This window comes from Conger conger, chromosome 12, assembly GCF_963514075.1.
Source record: "Conger conger chromosome 12, fConCon1.1, whole genome shotgun sequence".
NCBI lineage: Eukaryota > Metazoa > Chordata > Actinopteri > Anguilliformes > Congridae > Conger > Conger conger.
The window spans coordinates 25,324,023-25,343,656 of NC_083771.1; the positions used below are offsets into that span (position 1 = coordinate 25,324,023).

Genomic DNA, 19,634 nt, shown 5'->3' on the forward strand with positions numbered 1-19,634 from the left:
AAGTATTATTAAAGTGCAAAATATAAAATATAAAGTCTATGGGGGTGGGATAAGTGTCTGGCATGGGGTGATATTCCTACAGAAATATTCAGGTACAGGTTGGAGACATCATGCCAGGAGAGACCTTCAGGTACAGGTTGGAGACATCATGCCAGGAGATACCTTCAGGTACAGGTTGGAGACATCATGCCAGGAGAGACCTTCAGGTACAGGTTGGAGACATCATGCCAGGAGAGACCTTCAGGTACAGGTTGGAGACATCATGCCAGGAGAGACCTTCAGGTACAGGTTGGAAACATCATGCCAGGAGAGACCTTCCACTGCTTGGCCAGGGAAAACAATGCATGTGAAGTGGATGTGGTTTTGTGGCCAGACAGAATGAAAGATGCAGCCAAAATGTTATCTCATTTTGATATAAATTTAGTCTATTATATACAATTCCTGCATTTCTCTCATGTATAGAGAACAGCATGTGTTAAAATGTTTACATTAGTTTTGAAAAATGATTTTGATATTTGAAACTTAACAAGAAATAAAACACAAAAACGTGGCGAGACTAGACTAACATAATACGTGACATGACAATAAAATAACTAAGACCGTAACTAAACATGAAACATGACAAGCATTAAACGTGACAATGACAAGACAAATTCTGTCAAAACCATACTAACAACTTCTCAAAATCTAAATTTTGTGTCACAATTATACACACATGCATCATATGAATGAACCTTACTGAGAACCAATTTAACAGATTTGCTCAATGATAAACACTATTATGAATATCTTTACTTATCAGTAGGCTTATGCCTTTTGCTTTTTCAGTGTTGCACATACAAACTATGGAGCTCAAAAGTAGAATGTTACTGTATATTATAAAAAACAAATAAACCAATAAAATAACAAAATAATTATATACCAATAAAATAACGTACTTTTCTTCAGATACTTTTCTGGAAGCATACTTTAAAATATAACATAAAATGTAATATATAACCAATCAGCCACAACATTAAAACTACCTGCCAAATATTGTGTAGGTCCCCCTCGTGCGGCCAGAACAGCTCTGGCCCGTCGAGGCATGGACTCCACAAGACCTGTGTCCTGTGGTATCTGGCACCAAGACGTAGCGGATCCTTTAAGTCCTGTAACTTGCGAGGTGGGGCCTACATGGATCGGACTTGTTTATCCAGCACATCCCACGGATTGAGATCGGGGGAATTTTAAGACCAAGTCAACACCCTGAACCATGTTCCTCAAACCATTCCTGAACAATTTTTGCAGTGTGGAAGGGCACATTATCCTGTTGAAAGAGGCGACTGCCATGAGGGAATACCGCTGCCATGAAGGGGTGTACTTGGTCTGCAGCAATGTTTTGGTAGGTAACATCCACATGAATGCCAGGGCCCAGGGTTTTCCAGCAGAACACTGCCTCCTCCGGCTTGCCTTCCTCCCATAATGTATCCTGGTGCCACCTCTTCCCCAGGTCGAACGCTGCACATGCAGCCAGCCATCCACACACACACACCCAGCCATCCACAGGATGTAAAATAAAAAGTTATTCATCAGACCAGGCCATCTTTCTATCATAGCCAGCATTAACTTTTTCAGCAATTTGTGCTACAGTAGCACTTCTGTGGGATCGGACCAGACAAAAATGCCTGTACCTTTACACATGCTCCTGACCATCCGTACGAACTATTCATTTCGGCTGTTCAGATGTAGTCTATTGATGGGATCAAACTTTGCTCTTGCCTACACCTCCGTTAACAGCACTTCAGCACTTCAAAGTACTTGCTGCCATTATGTTCCCTTATGTTTTACGACAATTACAATTGCGTTATTTGGAAGTTTTACTGCTGCTTTTGAAAGCGATTTAATAGAGAAATAATATGCACTAAGCCACCATATAAGGATAATTGAGGGCGTTCACTGGGTGGAGTCATAAAGCGCGTTCCCGGCTGCATACTTTTAAGGGTATTTGTGATTAATAAATAAAAGGTGTATGTGTGAATTTCTTTTTATCTGTACGCCCATTTTATGAATCGTGTATGCACGATTCAGTTACTGGTCGTACGATAAAATGTAGGATGAAATTCACACCAATTCTATGCATGAGGCCCCAGGAATACGGGTTTATAAACTTAATTGGCATGCAATTAAGTGTGATAAATTGTCTGAGTTTGACTCCACTGTTATTCTTTGTACCTTCCAAAAGGTAGACAATCATCCAATATTACTTTGCGCAGCCATGTCACGTCATCAGAAGGCGTCAACTCGAAATCGACTGCTTTCTCTTGTTTATCCACAAGGCAGTTGTCGGGTTGGTCTAATATAGAGTGTTATTGGTAAATTACATGTAGCACGTTATTTGTCTGTTTGCTGAGGTAAGCCGTCAATGATTCCCGTTAAGCACCGATAAAGATTCACTCGCAAAATTCAACTTCGACTTATGAATCTGTTTCTGAGAAACATAATCGGTCTTACACATTTAGCCAGTGAGCTTGTTACTAGCTACAAAATGGTCTAGCACAGAGAGAGTAAATATCAGCTTGCCGGTCAATATTGTTTTCGTCATGTAGTCAACTAAATAATTGGCTACAATATTTGTTTGACTGGCTACTTCGGCAGATTCCCGTGTGTCTAGATTTGGGTGTTTATTGTAATACCAGACGAATCTGCAGATGAATCTGCCGCTAGCTTACTGTCATTGCGATAGGATAGGAAGCAAAAAAAACAACAACAGTTGAGCATTTCAGGAAATAACTAACCTTACAGTAGCTTCATAGTAAAATAATGAATTTTATTTATTGAATTCAAATCCAATCCATTTTCACAGGCTGATGTTCTTCCATTGAAGGAAATGGCTTCAAATCCACCTGGACAAGGTGATGAACGTTTTATGTGTGGCTATTTAAAGGGGGTTTAGCATTTACTTAAGATAGTTATTTTAACTAGTGCTTTTAAACTCATTTACAGGTTTCCAAAAGAACCGAGTGGCTATTCTGGCTGAACTGGATAAAGAGAAGAGGCGTCTGATACAGAACCAGACAATGAACAACCCAGGAGCGAGGTGCTGTGACACACACACACACACACACACACACACACACACACACACACACTCTCACACACACACTCTCACACACACACACTCACTCACTCACACACACTCACTCACTCACTCACTCACTCACTCACTCACTCACTCACTCACTCACTCACTCACTCTCACACACACACACACACACACACACACACTCACACTCACTCACTCGCACTTGTATTAGTCATTTGGCAAGGTGATGTGAGCTGCACAAACAAACACATGCACATACACTTACATTACAGTTATTACCAAAGTGCTGTGAACAGCCCATACACACACTCACTCACTCACTCACTCACTCACTCACTCACACACTCACACACACACACACACACACACACACTTGTATTAGTCATTTGGCAAGGTGATGTGAGCTGCACAAACAAACACATGCACATACACTTACATTACAGTTATTACCAAAGTGCTGTGAACAGCCCATACACACACTCACTCACTCACTCACTCACTCACTCACTCACTCACTCACTCACTCACTCACACACTCACACACACACACACACACACACACACACACACACTTGTATTAGTCATTTGGCAAGGTGATGTGAGCTGCACAAACAAACACATGCACATACACTTACATTACAGTTATTACCAAAGTGCTGTGAACAGCCCATACACACACTCACTCACTCACTCACTCACACACTCACACACACACACACACACACACACATACACACACACTTGTATTAGTCATTTGGCAAGGTGATGTGAGCTGCACAAACAAACACATGCACATACACTTACATTACAGTGAGTTACCAAAGTGCTGTGAACAGCCCATACACACACTCACATTTAAACCCAGACCCATTACCCATTTTCAGCAACTATTTATTTTGAAACATTAAATGTGTTTATTGTGCTTGATCAGCAGGACAGCATGGCTTTGGATACTTGCCTAATGGTTGCCGAGTCGTGGACTGCCTTGGGATATACTAGGCCATAATGCACCACCCTAAAGCCGAAAATCACCCCCAAATGGCACAGACCAGGGTTCCAGTCTAGACAGAGCCTGTGCAATCTGAACCCTTTTTGAGCTATGGTATAATATGTGAACCAGTGAATTACAATTATAAACATGTGGGTGACATATTATTTGGTGTGCTGTCTCATTAACTGTACAAGCCCCCTTAATCCCAGTTTGCAGAGCATTTTAGGTTCATTCCAGTGTCGCTGAATCCAGTGATTGTCCTCTTTGCTGATTTCAGCTAACTGTCAGACTTGTACACCATCCTTCTCTGGACAGAAGTTACACACACACACACACACACAGACACTGAGCATTTAGATAAAGCCTGAATCATAGGATATAGGGCATTTCCCTTGTGGGAAGCTGTGTTACTTTCCTTTGCAGGTTGGTTGGTATGGAGATGGGGGTCAGTAAGAACACTGACATGCTGTAGAAATAATGATGATGTCATTGAATTCTCACTCACTACATAACCTCATCTCTCTACATGGTCACCAGACCGTATGTTACTGTGGCACCAGATGCAACTGCTGCTGCCATAGAGCTATTAGAATGAGGCTTGTTACATAGTTACATACTTTTCATCAAAATGTTTTTAATTCTCCTGCTTATACATTTGGAAAAAATAGGTACATGTCCTTTAGCATGTGGCTTAATGAAGAGTTTAACTGCAAGAATAGTTTTTGCATGGAATATGTAAGTCACTGTTTATTTGTGCTCTGTAGTATCCCTCTCTCGAGGCCGGCCCTGAATAAGGACTTCAGAGACCATGCAGAGCAACAGCACATCGCTGCCCAGCAGAAAGCAGCACTACAGGTGAGACGTGGGGGGGGGACACAGGTGTGATAACGTGTGATAATACAGGTGATAAGACAGCCGTGAAAACACAGATGATAACAAGTGTGAGAACACAGGGGTGAGTACACAGGGGTGAGAATGCAGGTGTGAGAACACGGGGGTGAGAACGCAGGGGTGAGAATGCAGGGGTGAGAACACGGGGGTGAGAACGCAGGTGTGATAGCACAAGGGCACTATGTGCTAACAGGACTCATTTGTTTATGTCAGTAATAATATTAGTCAGGTTGTTAAGTCAGACATGGTAGATGGACAAAAAATATATTGTGTATAGAGCCACTATGACAGCAGCATTCATCTTTCATATCACATATATCATGCATTATGCCCTTTGCTATGTGGTTGTGGAAGTATGATTTCCCTCTCTTTGTTTCAGCATGCACACGCACATTCCTCTGGCTTCTTCATTACCCAGGATTCCTCCTTCGGAAACCTCATACTTCCTGTTTTGCCACGATTGGAGCCAGAATAATGGAGTTCAGCTGAGAAAAGCTGCTGAGTGGGAACATTTACACGTTACTGCACTTCATTTTACATTTTTTCAACCCACTGGCCGTTTCCTGGGCTTTCCGAAAATAGGATGTCAAAATTGAGTCTCTCTCCTGTTGGTTCTGATCTTACTTTTTTTTTTCTTCTTCCGTTTTTGCATTTTAATAATAAAATGAAAAAATTGCATTTTCAGTAGTTTACTTTTAATTTCACTACATGGGATAGTACATTTTTATCTTTGTTCTACATTGATAGCCTGTCTGTACTATAAACCAGTGTAGTTCAACAGCCTCCATGTCTCCTTGATAAATCCCACCTTTCCTTTTAATGAACTGGTCAAAGACGTGGTTTAGACGTTTTAGATGGTCATTTAGATTTATTTAGGTAATCATTTTCTGAATGAAACAGAAGCTAAGACACTTGTTGACACTTTTCTGAACACTAGCTTTCATGAACAGTTTGAATGGATGAGTTGAAATCAGTTTATGAATTTGAACTTGGTGTTTATTTTTTGCTCAAAATAGAAATAATTATCAACTGTTGTGATGCCAGTACAGCAAAGGATGTGATTTGATCAGATTTGTAAATGACCCAAGACCTCTTGCCATGGAGATGCTAACATTAAAAAGTCCAGTCGCCAAAGGAGGTCAGGCTAAAGGACAGGCAAATCTGCAGTATTCAACAACAGCCAGTTAGCACAGGACTCCATGCAATAGTGTATTTGTTAGTATTTGTAATTATAACTAATCCATAATGGTATGGATTATAAACATATTTCATTAGAGAATAGAACACATCAATGGGTGATGCTTCAGCACCTGAGGTTGATATGCTCTTGAACAATCTTCAGAGTCTTCAGTGTGATAGGAAAGGGATAACTGATGATACAATGCAATGATTACATATTGAAGTTATATTCACACTAATCACAGAGTCTATGATAGATCTATTTTAAATCTGAAAAATGGAAGCGCAAACACTCTTTTAACGTCTCATGACATGCCAAACCACCAACACCACGGGGTAAAACCAGACATCCTGGATCAGCAGTGGTCCTGTTGACATTTCCCTGCTAGAGACACTAGGGTGAGAAAATACACCCATATATTTGTAATTTTGTTAAACTCTTTTTTGCACTAGCAGCCTTCAGAATTGTGTACCTGTACCTATGATACCAAGATTAATGTATTTTATAAAACGGGACAGTAACTGACAGTGTTAACTCAGTACATTCTCTAACATACCTATGGCACTAAGGTGGTGTTCTCTTAAACGTGGCACATTTGGTTCCATCGTCTGTTTTCTTATTTTTTTACGCAACTCAGTACTCACCAGCTTCAATTTTATCACTTGTGCCTAACCATCCATCTTACTGACGGGGTACCGTGCTTATGCAGCACTCACTCCATCTCACAGTCATTCCTTTCGTCTTATCAAACTGACGGCAAAACATTTAATCAATTTCACAAGTCGATATGTCTTTTCTGAAACATAACGCAGTGTTAATGTCTTCTGACGCTCAGGGTATTTATGAAACGGGACGAATGCCTATATATCATAAAAGTACTTTTTCAATCTGCTTAACTAGACATATTGACACTAGAGAAGAATAAAAGTGGACTCTTTCGCCACTGAAATGTCTCCTTGAAGAAGATTGTGAACAGATAAGAAGCTGAGGACAGATTCTTACGGAACACGCAAAGCCCAACAACACGCCCAGCTCTCGGTGAAGCCAGGGCCAGGGACTCCAGAGGATGGGACTCACAAGGTGTCGGAGTCGAAGGACCCAGTGATGACGAAGTTGGTGGCCCCTGGGTGGGAGCTCCGGGCCTGGGACGCCTGCTGGCTCAGGTTATTGCAGATGAGCACCAGCTGGTTGCTCTGGGCCTCAGACAGCGTGCTGCAGCTCTGATAGACGCTGAAGTTGGTCTTCCTCCCAGGGATGTTGCCCTTCTCACACATGGTTTTCACCATCTTGGCAAGCTTGTTCTTGCCCAGGGCCTGGCTGTTGTACCAGTGCAGAGCAGCCAGGTTGACCACAGGCTTGATGGACAGGTAGAAGGGCGCATCCTCATACAGCATGGCCTGAGGCCTGCGCTGGGCGTACTCTTTGTAGTCCTGTACGGGGCAGGTCTGGGGGGCATGGGGGGTGGCATAGATTCGGCACTCTGTCCCAGGACGCTTGGTCCGGGTGTTACCGTCGATGTACTCCTGGTAGCTCCACTCCAGACACTCCAGGCCAGTCTCGGAGGCGATGAGCCGAACATCGCCCCACTTGAGCGAGGAGCCATGGAAGCCTGTGCAGTGGCCGAAGGCCTTGGTGTTGTTGAGCCACACCAGGTTCAGCAGCCCCTCAGGGTTGAACCGGCTGAGAAGGCCCCTCTTCCTTAGGATCAGCTCGTCGGCGAAGGTCAGCTTCATGGACTTGTGGGGCTTGTTGCCCTTGCCCTTAAACTTGAGCTCCAGCTGCTTCTGCTTGAGGGCCTCTTGTGAGCGGCGGAACTCCTTGTCGCGGGTGATGCTGTAGCGGTAGCGCTGCTCCTTCAGGTAGCGCTCCAGCCCGCACTGGTAGTTGGCCAGACTGTTGGGCTCGTACTCGGAGCCGTCCTTCTGCCGCGCGTCCACGAAGAACGAAGCCAGGTAGGCGTCCAACTCGCCGCAGGGGATGCAGTAGATCTCGCGTGTCTCCGAGGGGTACTTTGAGATCAGGAAGTCGCGGAAGTTGCGGAGAGCGGTCTGGGTGCTGCGGATGGTCTTCTCATTCTGCTCCCGGTTAGCCTCCGCTTGCCTTTCCTCCATATCTGTGGAGTGGTTAAAGAAGAAACATCAAAAAAGAAAACGGTCATGCAAGTAATAAAATTTAAGACATCTTAAAATGATAACTTAGTTACATATAGGGACTCAAAGGGGCATTTCAAACTTGTAATGAACCTCTGCACTGATGAGTACAACATTAAATAATGTTTCACCATAGACAGTCAAACTGCTCTGTGTGCAGTCTGGATGCCGAAGGAAAGAATACTGCATTTTATCACTACCCACTGATGCTTATTGTTTCCAACCACATTTAAATGTGTACATAACAGGCACATTCATTATGATTCAATTACATTATTATTTTTCTTCACAAAATGAGGCATAATTTCTGAAACACCTTTTTACATGCTCAACTGAACTCCTGTGTCATCGCCATTTTAGAGATTAGATGGGTGCCTATTTGGCAAAGTGACATGTTCATACATGTAGCTGTGGTAGTGGATCAGTAACCATGGTATCTAATTTATTTAATTTGAGCTGTAATATAGTATGTTAACATTGGTCAATCATTTAAATTGTAGTGTATTGCATTGTAGTATATTGCAGTTTAACACAAAGTATTTTTTTTCTTTAAGAGCATTACCTCAAGTGCACCTTATCAGACAAGTACAGTCCAAATCGGTTGTATAATTTAACACTGGTAGCATGGAATAGTTGCATAATTACTATTACACAAGACTCTCTTCAACCATTGAGTAGAACTGCACACACCACTTAATCCTGCCAGTTTAACATAACTTTGTGTTTAATGAAATAATATGCCCATCTATACACAGCAAATTAATAGGTAGACCTGTAAACCAGCTTGTTAATCCAAAAATATTTATTAGCATGCAGATGTGGTCAAGAGGTTCAGCTGCAGCTCCAAATAACAGAATGTGGAAGAAATGTGATCAAAGTGACTTTGACCGTGGAATGTAACTCACAGTCATACACAGCCAATACAGGATTACATCATTCAGGACCAGTGCACAGAATAAGCACATGCGGGGCATACCAAGCACACATGACATTATGAACCTGAGTTATGCATGCTGGGTATGTCCACAGGTCTTAAGAGCTGAGCTTTATCCTTCCTGTCAGGCATTATGTATTATCAATATGAACCACCTTAAAAACTAAACATACCACCTAAAATAGCATTTTGCATTCATTACCTATCATTGTGGCACCCTTGTTTAAGCAGACAACAGGACAACTTCTTCCTTTAAAATTGATTTATTGAACATTACTTAAACAGCCAGGATTGCTGAGACCAACTGTTAGTACATGTTATACTTCACACATACACAGACATGCTATCTCATATTCTCGTGGTAACAAAAATATTGGGTGATACAGGTGCCAAAAATGTGTGCTTGTTAGAAAGAAAAGAAACATCTTTCGATTTGACAGCACAAATTATCTGTATACAAATTATCGGAGTCTTTCCCCGATTAAAAAAATATGTTCATAGAGGTCAGTAATAAAGTATCACAACTAGAATCCAAACTAACACAATCATATAGGTCATAAGATTAAAGGTATATAGTAACTATTTTGTGAAGAGCTAACACAAGCTGTATTTACTTATTGGACCCACCTCTAACAAGTATACACCAAAACAAGTTATAAACAGGATTATTCCAGTGCACCACAATTTTAATGACAAAACAGTGTACAAGCAGAGATAACCAGAAATAACTTTTAAGTCTTTTAGGAAAACTCTAGAAAATAAAAAGTGGTGGTTAAAGAAAAAGATTGGAGGAGACCAGACCAGGATAAAATATGTAAAAGTCATTTTCTGTGCTTGTGATCTTGCCTGGTGCAACTGAGCCAACCAAGAAGACCAGAAGGTGGGGTTTGCACTCTGAGAATTTCATTGGTTTCAATACCCCAGACAAGCTCATTAAAGCGCAGAAAAGTATTTGAGTCCAAAACAGTTACGTATTGGACCCAGGTGTGGAGGAGAGGAGGTAAACAGTGAATGAATGTCCATTCAAAATGGACACCCATCACTCAGCCAGCACAAAATGGCCGCCTCATTTGCTGACGATGGGCAGCAGCTCCCCCTTGGCCTTCATGGTCTTGATCTTGGCTTTAATGGTGTCATCCATGGCCTGGCGGCAGCGGAAGGAGTAGTGGGCCAGCGTCTCCTCCTTCTCATCCCAGGGAGGGAGGGAGTGGAAGACCTCAGGAGCGGCCAGGCTCAGTTCAGCGATGGCAGCAGTTCGGGAGATGGTGTTGCGGTCGACACCAACCCGGTCGAAGGCCACCTTCATGGAAACGCTGCGACGAAACTCCTGCAGGGCAGTCATGTACCGCGCAATCACGCCCACCACATTCTTCACTGCAGAGAGAACACACACACCACTCTTAATGCAGAGAAACATCACACAGGAGGTAAATGCGTTAATAGTGAAATAATATTTTTGCTAAACTATTTTATACAGCTTATTTAAAAATATACTTATTCTGTAATTAAAGTGCATCTAGTTTATCATCATAATGTTTGTTTTTTTGTTTGTTTGTGAACCCATGTTTATTTACACTGCAAAAAGATTAGTATTAATCATTCCTAAAAATGCTTACTGCACGAGCTTAAACTATGTACATGCTGGCGTTTAATACAATCTCATTAGAAATCTGTCACCCGTTTTGAATAAACTATTTGTTTGTGATGCCCTGAGCTCGGTCATTTCTGTTTCTGTAGTACTTACTCCGAACACGAGTGTTCTCCCCATCCCTGTTTCGCTTTGGAGTCTTGACCATCTTCGGTCTTTCGCTCTGATGCAGCTCGATTTCATCGAATGAGTCGAAAAGGGCGGGTGACTCGAACACCGCCGTCTCGTCACAGTGCATGGGGACTTGCTGACGCGACCCGCTGGGCTCCTGGTGGCTGCTGCCCTGAGCCCTCCTCTTTTCTGGAAAATGAAAATACATATACAGTATATACCTATTTTTATGGAAACACCTCCATGGTACACTGCCAGATTTCCATATGAACTTCAGCAAAACCGCAACATAACTGAAGTTATTTCAATTATATGTTTGACATCTGCTGGTTATGTTCTTGCCCATCTTCATGTTCATAAATCTGACCTTATTTAACGATCACCTTCTTTCCATCACCTTAGTTAACTTGCCACTGCAATGGCCATTTTCCGTTGAACGTTCCCACACTTCCCTTCCCAACAGCTCTGTCTGCACCTTGATCTTTTCCCTTCTGTATTACCGTAATTCTGTTAATGACTGTTACCATGACACCCCGTGAACAGTTTCTCAACCTGTTCTCTGTCTTCCTCACTTTGCACAGGTGCAGAACACTTATTCTTCTTATTCCACTTTCTTTTCACCTCTTCCCCCACTCATAATTTATATTATTTATTCTATCACTCCATCGTCTTCCCTGGGACAGATATCCATTCCATATTGTCAACCATCCCATCATTATACCTCAGTATTTCTCTTCTGAAGCTCACAGTTAGTCCTCTTTTAGTATCACTGTCCTAAACAATGCCCCCTTGCTCATTTAGTCTTTCTACCGATTGTCTCACAGACCACCTTAAATTTACATTCCTCTCTTCTAGTAACACCAATAATATATTCCCCTACCAATTCATTACAGTACATAAGAAATACATTGCGTGTAATTTTGTTAAATAGCATTTGTTAAAATCACAAAATGACAAAACGATGAAATAAAACAAAGCTTACATGTGTTGAAAGGCATGACATTTTGGTATTTCACATGGGATTTTAGATCTTATTTTTATGGTGTAATGGAATGCGGCCTTTAAGAAAGCAGCAAACATAATGACAAACTACACAAATGAACTTCAGAGAAGATATAAAAATACCTGGGCGGGTGCTGAGCTGCTCCTGCAGGAACTCGCAGATTAACTCGGCCTTTTTAGTCAGTTCCTGCTGCAGCAGCTCCTTGTCCTGTTTAAGGCTGCTTATAGTCTCTCCCATCAACTCACTCCTGCTCCGCTCCACCTGAAGCAGGCCCCGTAGCCTCTCAATCTCACACAGAGCCGGTGGCGCTGTGTAAAAAAGAACAATAGTTTACAAAAGGGCAGAAATACCCATTTTACCACCATCACAATCAGAAAATAATTAGGTCTAAATGAGCTACGTTATAGGTATAGCAAGTACTCCAATGAATACGTATAGCTTACATGGAAATACTGAACACAATCAATAAACGCATTATCACACTAAAGAGTATCCTTAAATAACATGGTTATTCACTTAATTAAAAACAATACTACTGTACATTGTATGGGAAATGTATACAGCTGGCAGCATTTTGAAAACTTTAACATTCACAACAACATCTGAGAGAGAATGTGTGCCACGCACAACCATAATCTGCCATGACTAGCTACTGACAGTACACACAAAGCCCTTTCATATGTAAAACACAACAACATTCACAAACATTCAACCTGTTTATTACAGGACATTTACCAAAGTACCATTGCAAATTCTCACAGAATAGAAATTGTGCCTTGGCAAATTACCTACATTATTATCAGATGTTCACCATTTTACATCCATTGCAATAAAAACTGTGTTGAATGTTTTTGAATGCCTGTGTGAAAAATGTGCAGGGTGGACAAGCACTGGGTTAGCCTAAATAATAATCAGGCAAAGATTTTTATTTAGACAAGGTTTTAAGGATGTTAAATATTGTTCAATCTTCTGATTATTAAATCTGCTTTTTAAAAGTGTGCGTGGCCAGCACATACATTGCTTCCTATTACTAAAAAGAAACAACAATAAGATCTTCAAGACTGAAATTTAGAAGAATAAAACTGGAACCTACCTGCTAATCAAAAATGACAAAACTGGAGTAATTATGATGAATATCAGCTTCCTTATCAAGCCATCATTTTTTTAACAAATGGGTGTATCAATATTTAGAATTTATCAAGACAAAATACATTTTATTCAATAGCGAAAGCAATTTATTGGAACATTCCACGGTAGAAAAACTGCAGTTCCAGCACTTGATGCATATTACCCGCAGTAATATGCCATCATAAAGCAGTATGAATATATGAAATGCATAACTCACTTAAGTATACATTCATTTTCTTTCTTTTTACGTATTCAAAGAAAATAGATTCCCAGTTTGAATTCAACCTTCTATTTTCACCCCAAAGCCAAAATCAATTGCAATTTTGTCAGCATTCTCTTCTAGACTAAATATTCATGCTGATTTTACATTAGAGATTTACTGTAGACCTTTTCATTACTGTATATAACTTGAAAAGCTCTGCTAGAGACTATACGAATGCAAATGCATTTCATACCATGAATGGATGAAATTGGTCATTTTTACATACTACTGAAATTACCATTAAAATGAACATTCATGTCATATTTATTCATGAAATTGAATAGGATACAGCACTTGGAACAAGATACTTTTTGTAGTAAGAACAATCACAGAACATCTTCCTGCAAGCAAGCACTGTTATATTTTAAAATATTCTAATCTGATTGATTTAGATGCAGCAACTTCTTGCAGTCTATCAAAGCTAACCAGATGTGAAATTGGGATTTTGATGACGATGGCTCATTGGTAGTCCACTTTCTGATCAAATTCTATTATATATTAAGTTTAACACTGCCAACAAGGTTCGCCATCTACCTTTGTTGTACTGCTCAGTACATTGCTACATCACTGAAGGAAGTTTCCCACATCCAGTTTCTCTCAGATCCTTTGTAATATTATTCACCTAAAAACCAGACAGCATTATGCATGGAAATCATCTTCACCTAACAAACAGATCTTGCTCTTGTGAAGCTGCCAGCTGTTAGACTGCGAGAGTAAGATACTGCTGCTCAGCCCTCAATCTGCCTCATCCAGAATAAACGGTACCATTTCTACACCATAGCGCATAAACTAGCAGTGATCAGACAGTTACGCAATTACGGTTCCATTAATTCTGGATGACAGCCGGAGGCAGTGGATATACTCTGTCTTGCATTTTTGGCAGAGCAATTTTAGTTCTGCCTGTCCAAAGGTTCAAACAGAGGCAGGCACAAGATGTTGAGCACCAGTCAATTCCCATCAGGGCACTTGCATGATCTGCAGGGGTTGCTGTCTTTCATGAAGCAACTGACGAGACCCTACAGACAACTAACACATTCAGCTGACATAGCGGCCCATAAACAGTCACATTCAAGCTGATACATCTGCATCCATCAAAGTTTGCAGGAGGCAGGTAGACACCTACTACCTACAGAGCATGCCCACACCAGCCAACAAGGCTCACAAAGCAGGGGTGAGCCCATACAAGGAGCTGATGCTTTACCCACAGAGGCTGGCTTGACTTGTCACTTTACATGAGACTGTTGAAATGGTGCCTGCCTAAAGAAGGACATGCCTGACCTTGTCAGACTACTGACATGCCTGAAATGTCAGACTGCTAGATACGTGGCCTGTAGTGGTGTTGTGAACAGCGCCACCCCCAATTCTCCTGCCCTGCCAGACAGCTGCCCTTCCTAAGAGGGAGGCAGTTATGACCCCACAGGGGAACACCCATGGTGAGGTAAGCTCTGCTCCTCTCTTCTTCTTGATGGCCCCAGGGCCAGGAAGCATTGCACTGAGAACCTGACCTTGTTTTTGTGCCACTGGGGATCCAGGTGGAGGCCACACCCCCAGACCTGGAAGGGGCACAACGACAGAAGGGCCAGGGGCATGAATGTCTAGTCAACATGACCATGAACAGAAGAAACAGGCAGTATGCCATCAGGCAGCCATCGCCTCACTGAAAAGGGGAGGCTCTGATCAGCTCGGAGTCCAGAGTTACACTACCCCCTGGCAGGGTGTGGGGGACTCTTGTTGTGGTTGACCTAAACGAAAAGAGTAAGACTGCCATGTCTTGAGCTGTGCACTCCCTTGTTGGAGCGTAGATCAACCAGGTATGGGACAATCCATACACAAGTTTTATTCTAAATTCTTCTTTTGTACATTTTTTCACTTCACTGACTTCAAGCTTCTATTTGAGAATTTCACTGAACCAAGATGATGGTAATAATTACAGTGATGCTTATTTTAACTGCAAAGAGCAGAAAGACCGAAATGAAGAGTACAATAGTCAGATGTTAGGCACTGTGTTAAAAGTGGAACATTCCATTAAACGTATAACAGATAAAATGTAACAAATACAATTTATTTACAATTTATGGAATTTATGTTTGACATGTTGTAGGTTGTACCGAACTTGAATATAATTGAATTATTAACACACCCAAAGTAATGTCTAAATTTTTGTTAAACAGCAGTCATCATACTCCATAGACACAGCACACCCATGGGCCTACGGAATATGTCAGGAAAATATGGAAGTATAAAAACATGATATCAGCATGGCAAAGAACATAGCAAGAATAAATACGAGACATCTGGAGACAATTACCTCTCAATTACCATGTAAATTTAGCGTGAAACATGGTATTCCACATCGTTGGGAGGCCTGCCTATAGAAATTATTTTATGCCTGGTCTGTTAAGCAACATGGCAGTAACGAATCGGTCCATTTTCCTTCATGTGCGCGCGCACACATAGACTCAAAAATAAGCAGCCACTTACAATATCACGCAGAATGACATTAATCACGATTAATCATGAGACACTTGTTTGTTCATCATAAAATGAACAAACAAATGGACTATGGTAGCTGATCACTCCTGTGTCCTCACACACCATGAATTCATGGTTGGATAGTAAGAGGTCCAAAGGAAGTTGCTCCAAAAGTCTATTTTATAAAAATGCATACTTGGAAAGATTGACTTGCAACAAACCTAATCAGAATATATACGAATGAATACAATGCATTCTACTCATTGTGGAATTGAAATGCATAACTCTTGTACAAAACGCATCACATATTGCTCACATTTTGCCATTTTATCAGTTTATTCATTAAATTGATGAATTGGCCATGATTAATTGCCAGCAGGTAATTTTAGGCTACTATCCCTTAAAACCAAAAATAAAATGTTGGACATAAAACACTCATATTCTTACAGACGTTTCTGCAAGTGCAATGAATGTATGGTGCCATCATCATTAAACATGAATAATAGCGAATACAAATTGAGCAAAAAGATATTAAACATTGTGGTCCAACACATTAGTATAGCAGCCCATTGCTTTCACCATTTTGTTTTATTACATTTTCTTAAGTATTATATATGTATTTTTCTCATTTGAGTTTACACAACAAAATTAATGCCCAATGTGAACTGCATTGCTTTAGAGCTGCATACCTCAAGTAATATAATAAAATGTGCTGAGGTTATTGCACAGATGACAAATGCCTTGCAAAGCTCCACTTCACTCTTCTGACTAAGCAAAGCATGCAAAATCAAAGTATCCCATGATACACTGGGAGTATGCACCAACATTCCATCCAGCAAGACACTGAATAGGCTGTGTATTATTTACTGTGCACTGCCTGTTATTCATCCTCCATCAGCCTCTTTCTGGAGACACATCTGTAAATGAAGCACAGCCAGAGTTAGGGGTATGTGCGGTTATATTTATGAGCCATATATTAATAATGCTCATTTAATTTCTTCATTTTGTCTTGACGTTATTTTGAGCTTGGCAAGTAATATCGGTTTGAATGTTGAAGGCCCAGAAAGTAACATATCCGCTGACAGACCTGATGTACTTGACAGCACAAATCTGTAACTGAAGGGTTTATATTCAGACTGTTCATTTTTGTGTGGACTCACAAATGCATTTATATTTGTAAGTGCCCACTATTTTGCGAAAAAATTAAAATAGACGAACACCCAGCTCCCATTCTTGATTAAAAGGGAAAAGTAGAACTTACGTGAAGTTCATCCTCAAACGCAGGAGCCTGTTCTCAGACTAGGGCTGTGATGCGGAAGGCGGTTTGGGTTCTGACATTAAATGCTCTAATTAATGTAAATATATACAGTACTGTGCAAAAGTTTTAGGCTAGTGTAAAAAATGCTGTAAAATAAGAATGCTTACAAAAATAGAAAAGTTATTAGTTTATTTTTATCAATTAACAAAATGCATGAACAGAAAAAGTGAATGAACAGAAGAAAAATCTAAATCGCTGAAGATAGTTCTTAATGACATTGGCTGTATGTTTGGGGTCATTGTCCTGCTGCAGAATAAATTTGGGGCCAATCAGATGCCTCCCTGATGGTATTGCATGATGGATAAGTATCTGCCTGTACTTTTAGGAGCATTGAGGAGACCATTAATTCTGACCAAATCTCCAACTCCATTTGCAGAAATGCAGCCCCAAACTTGCAAGGAACCTCCACCATGCTTCACTGTTGCCTGTAGACACTCATTCTTGTACCACTCTCCAGCCCTTCGGTGAACAAATTGCCTTCTGCTACAGCCAAATATCTCGATATTTCAAACTCAAACTCATCAGTCAGAGAACCTGCTGCCATTTTTCTGCACCCCAGTTCCTGTGTTTTTGTGCGTAGTTGAGTCGCTTGGCCTTGTTTACATGTCGGATGTATGGCTTTTTGGCCACAATTCTTCCATGAAGACCACTTCTGACCAGACTTCTCCGCACAGTAGATGGGTGTACCTGGGTCCCACTAGTTTCTGCCAATTCTGAGCTGATAGCACTGCTGGACATCTTCCGATTGCGAAGGAAAGTAGGCATGATATGTCTTTCATCTGCGGCACTAAGTTACCTTGGCCGACCACTGCGTCTACGGTCCTTAACGTTGCCCGTTTCTTTGCGCTTCTTCAACAGAGCTTAAACAGCACATCTGGAAACACCCGTCTGCCTTGAAATTTCTGCCTGGGAGAAACCTTGCTGATGCAGTAGAACTACCTTGTGTCTTGTTGCTGTGCTGTGTTTCAATCAACTTATTAAATTGATGATCACTAGCTCCTGTTTGGTACAATTGGTTAGTCACACACCTGACTATAGGCCTACAAAATCCCTGACTTTGTGCAAGAATTGATGCTGGTTTGAAGGCAAAGGGTGGTCACACCAAATATTGATTTGATTTAGATTTTTCCTCTGTTCACGCACTTAACATTTCTATTTTTGAAAGCATTCTTATTTTACAGCATTTTTTCCTAAAACTTTTGCACAGTACTGTATCTTGAACTTTAAAATGGTGCTTGTGACATGGTGAAACCATACCGATGGCTGAAGGTGTCAAACCCATGCCTCTTAATGAACAAGTCTAAAAACATACAATTCAATTACATTTTATTTGTATAGCGCACAGAAGACTGTCATCATTTGTTAAAGCATAATGAAATATACATGAAAACATACTTCTTAACTTTATCTTAGCTACCCTGCAAGCAAAATATTTACCACTTTTTCATTGGCGTCCTTAAATACGGTACATATCACATTTTATGCAAATGTATCGCCATGGCAAGTGTTTCAAAAAATTCCAACTAATTCCAACCTCACACAATGACAGCTCCCACACGAGTTATGACATCCAGTTACAGTTGTCAACTCCAAGATTCAAATACTTTTTTTCTGACTCATTCTCAGTCTACATTTGTTTATGCAGGCCTTTTTCAGTTTGGACGACTCCACCGACGTCCATCCGTCGAGCGTCGAACAGCGAAGGACGTATGCTGAAATCACATTTCAAGAATTAGTGATTACTGACAACCAAAAAAGTATAGCTACACTTACTGCTCGGCTTTATTTTTTAAATTGAATTTCCCATGGGTCATATCTCAGCTAATGTTATGAGCATCATATCTTGACACAGCGATACATGAAGACTCATTTACAAACACTAAATGACACTAAAAATATGTGACCCCTCAAAATTGGTCCCCAGTGAATTTTAGGGCTAAATATCTCCATAAGTAGATGCATGTTTTATTCTACATACACAAATTCATCTAGTTACACAATTCCACAGATTTAGGTATTTTCCTTACACAGATATGGACCTCTAAAAATAAAATTCTGTGCCACAATGCGTTTTTCATTGCGAAACCCGGCAAACTTCAAAGGTACAATAGGTAATTTCGGACTCCTAACGGACAAGAGAGGAATTGCAACAACAAACAACCTCAAACCACAACACATTTTATAACTAGATAAGTATTCTTCGCTTGGATAATAACCAATAGTATACAGAGTTTCAGTGATCGCTTGTCTTATTTGGGCAGCTGCACGTTCCTTTTATCTTTACGTTCGCTATCAGTAACAAGAAAATGAGCTATTACTAGTCAGCTTCCCAAACCTACAAATATCCACCTGAAGCACAATCGCTACTATGTTTGTATTGCCTATTTTATATTTGTAAATTATTTTTGGATATTTGTAAAACACCATTGGCTTTGGCAGTTAGAACCAACTTTCAACCAATGAG

At 40.7% G+C, this 19,634-nt stretch overlaps 2 protein-coding genes across 8 annotated transcripts in view; one reads left to right on the top strand and one right to left on the bottom strand.

Annotated features, from left to right (window-relative positions):
- The first annotated feature begins 1,076 nt into the window (after window positions 1–1,076).
- Window positions 1,077–5,648, top strand: inip (ints3 and nabp interacting protein). 2 transcript variants are annotated; one of them, XM_061263063.1, is made up of 5 exons: window positions 1,077–1,381; window positions 2,843–2,891; window positions 2,983–3,076; window positions 4,838–4,928; window positions 5,344–5,648. In XM_061263063.1, the coding sequence occupies exons 1-5, from the start codon at window positions 1,253–1,255 to the stop codon at window positions 5,437–5,439; spliced, it is 459 nt and encodes a 152-aa protein (XP_061119047.1). In that variant the 5' UTR covers window positions 1,077–1,252; the 3' UTR covers window positions 5,440–5,648. The 2 variants fall into 2 exon arrangements, with proteins under 2 accessions (XP_061119047.1, XP_061119048.1); XM_061263064.1 differs by lacking the exon at window positions 1,077–1,381 and adding an exon at window positions 2,234–2,390.
- Window positions 5,643–19,634, bottom strand: part of LOC133142087 (uncharacterized protein KIAA1958 homolog) — a 29,364-nt gene continuing 15,372 nt past the window's right edge. For 4 of the 6 annotated variants that reach the window (XM_061263057.1, XM_061263055.1, XM_061263056.1 and 1 more), the window contains one exon: window positions 5,643–8,257. In XM_061263057.1, coding sequence (XP_061119041.1) covers window positions 7,218–8,257 — 1,040 coding nt within the window. In that variant the 3' untranslated portion in view covers window positions 5,643–7,217. Of the gene's footprint in view, window positions 8,258–9,472; window positions 10,603–10,972; window positions 11,177–12,112; window positions 12,299–18,479; window positions 18,883–19,634 lie in introns of those variants that run through there. The other 2 variants (XM_061263061.1, XM_061263059.1) reach the window with 2 other exon arrangements.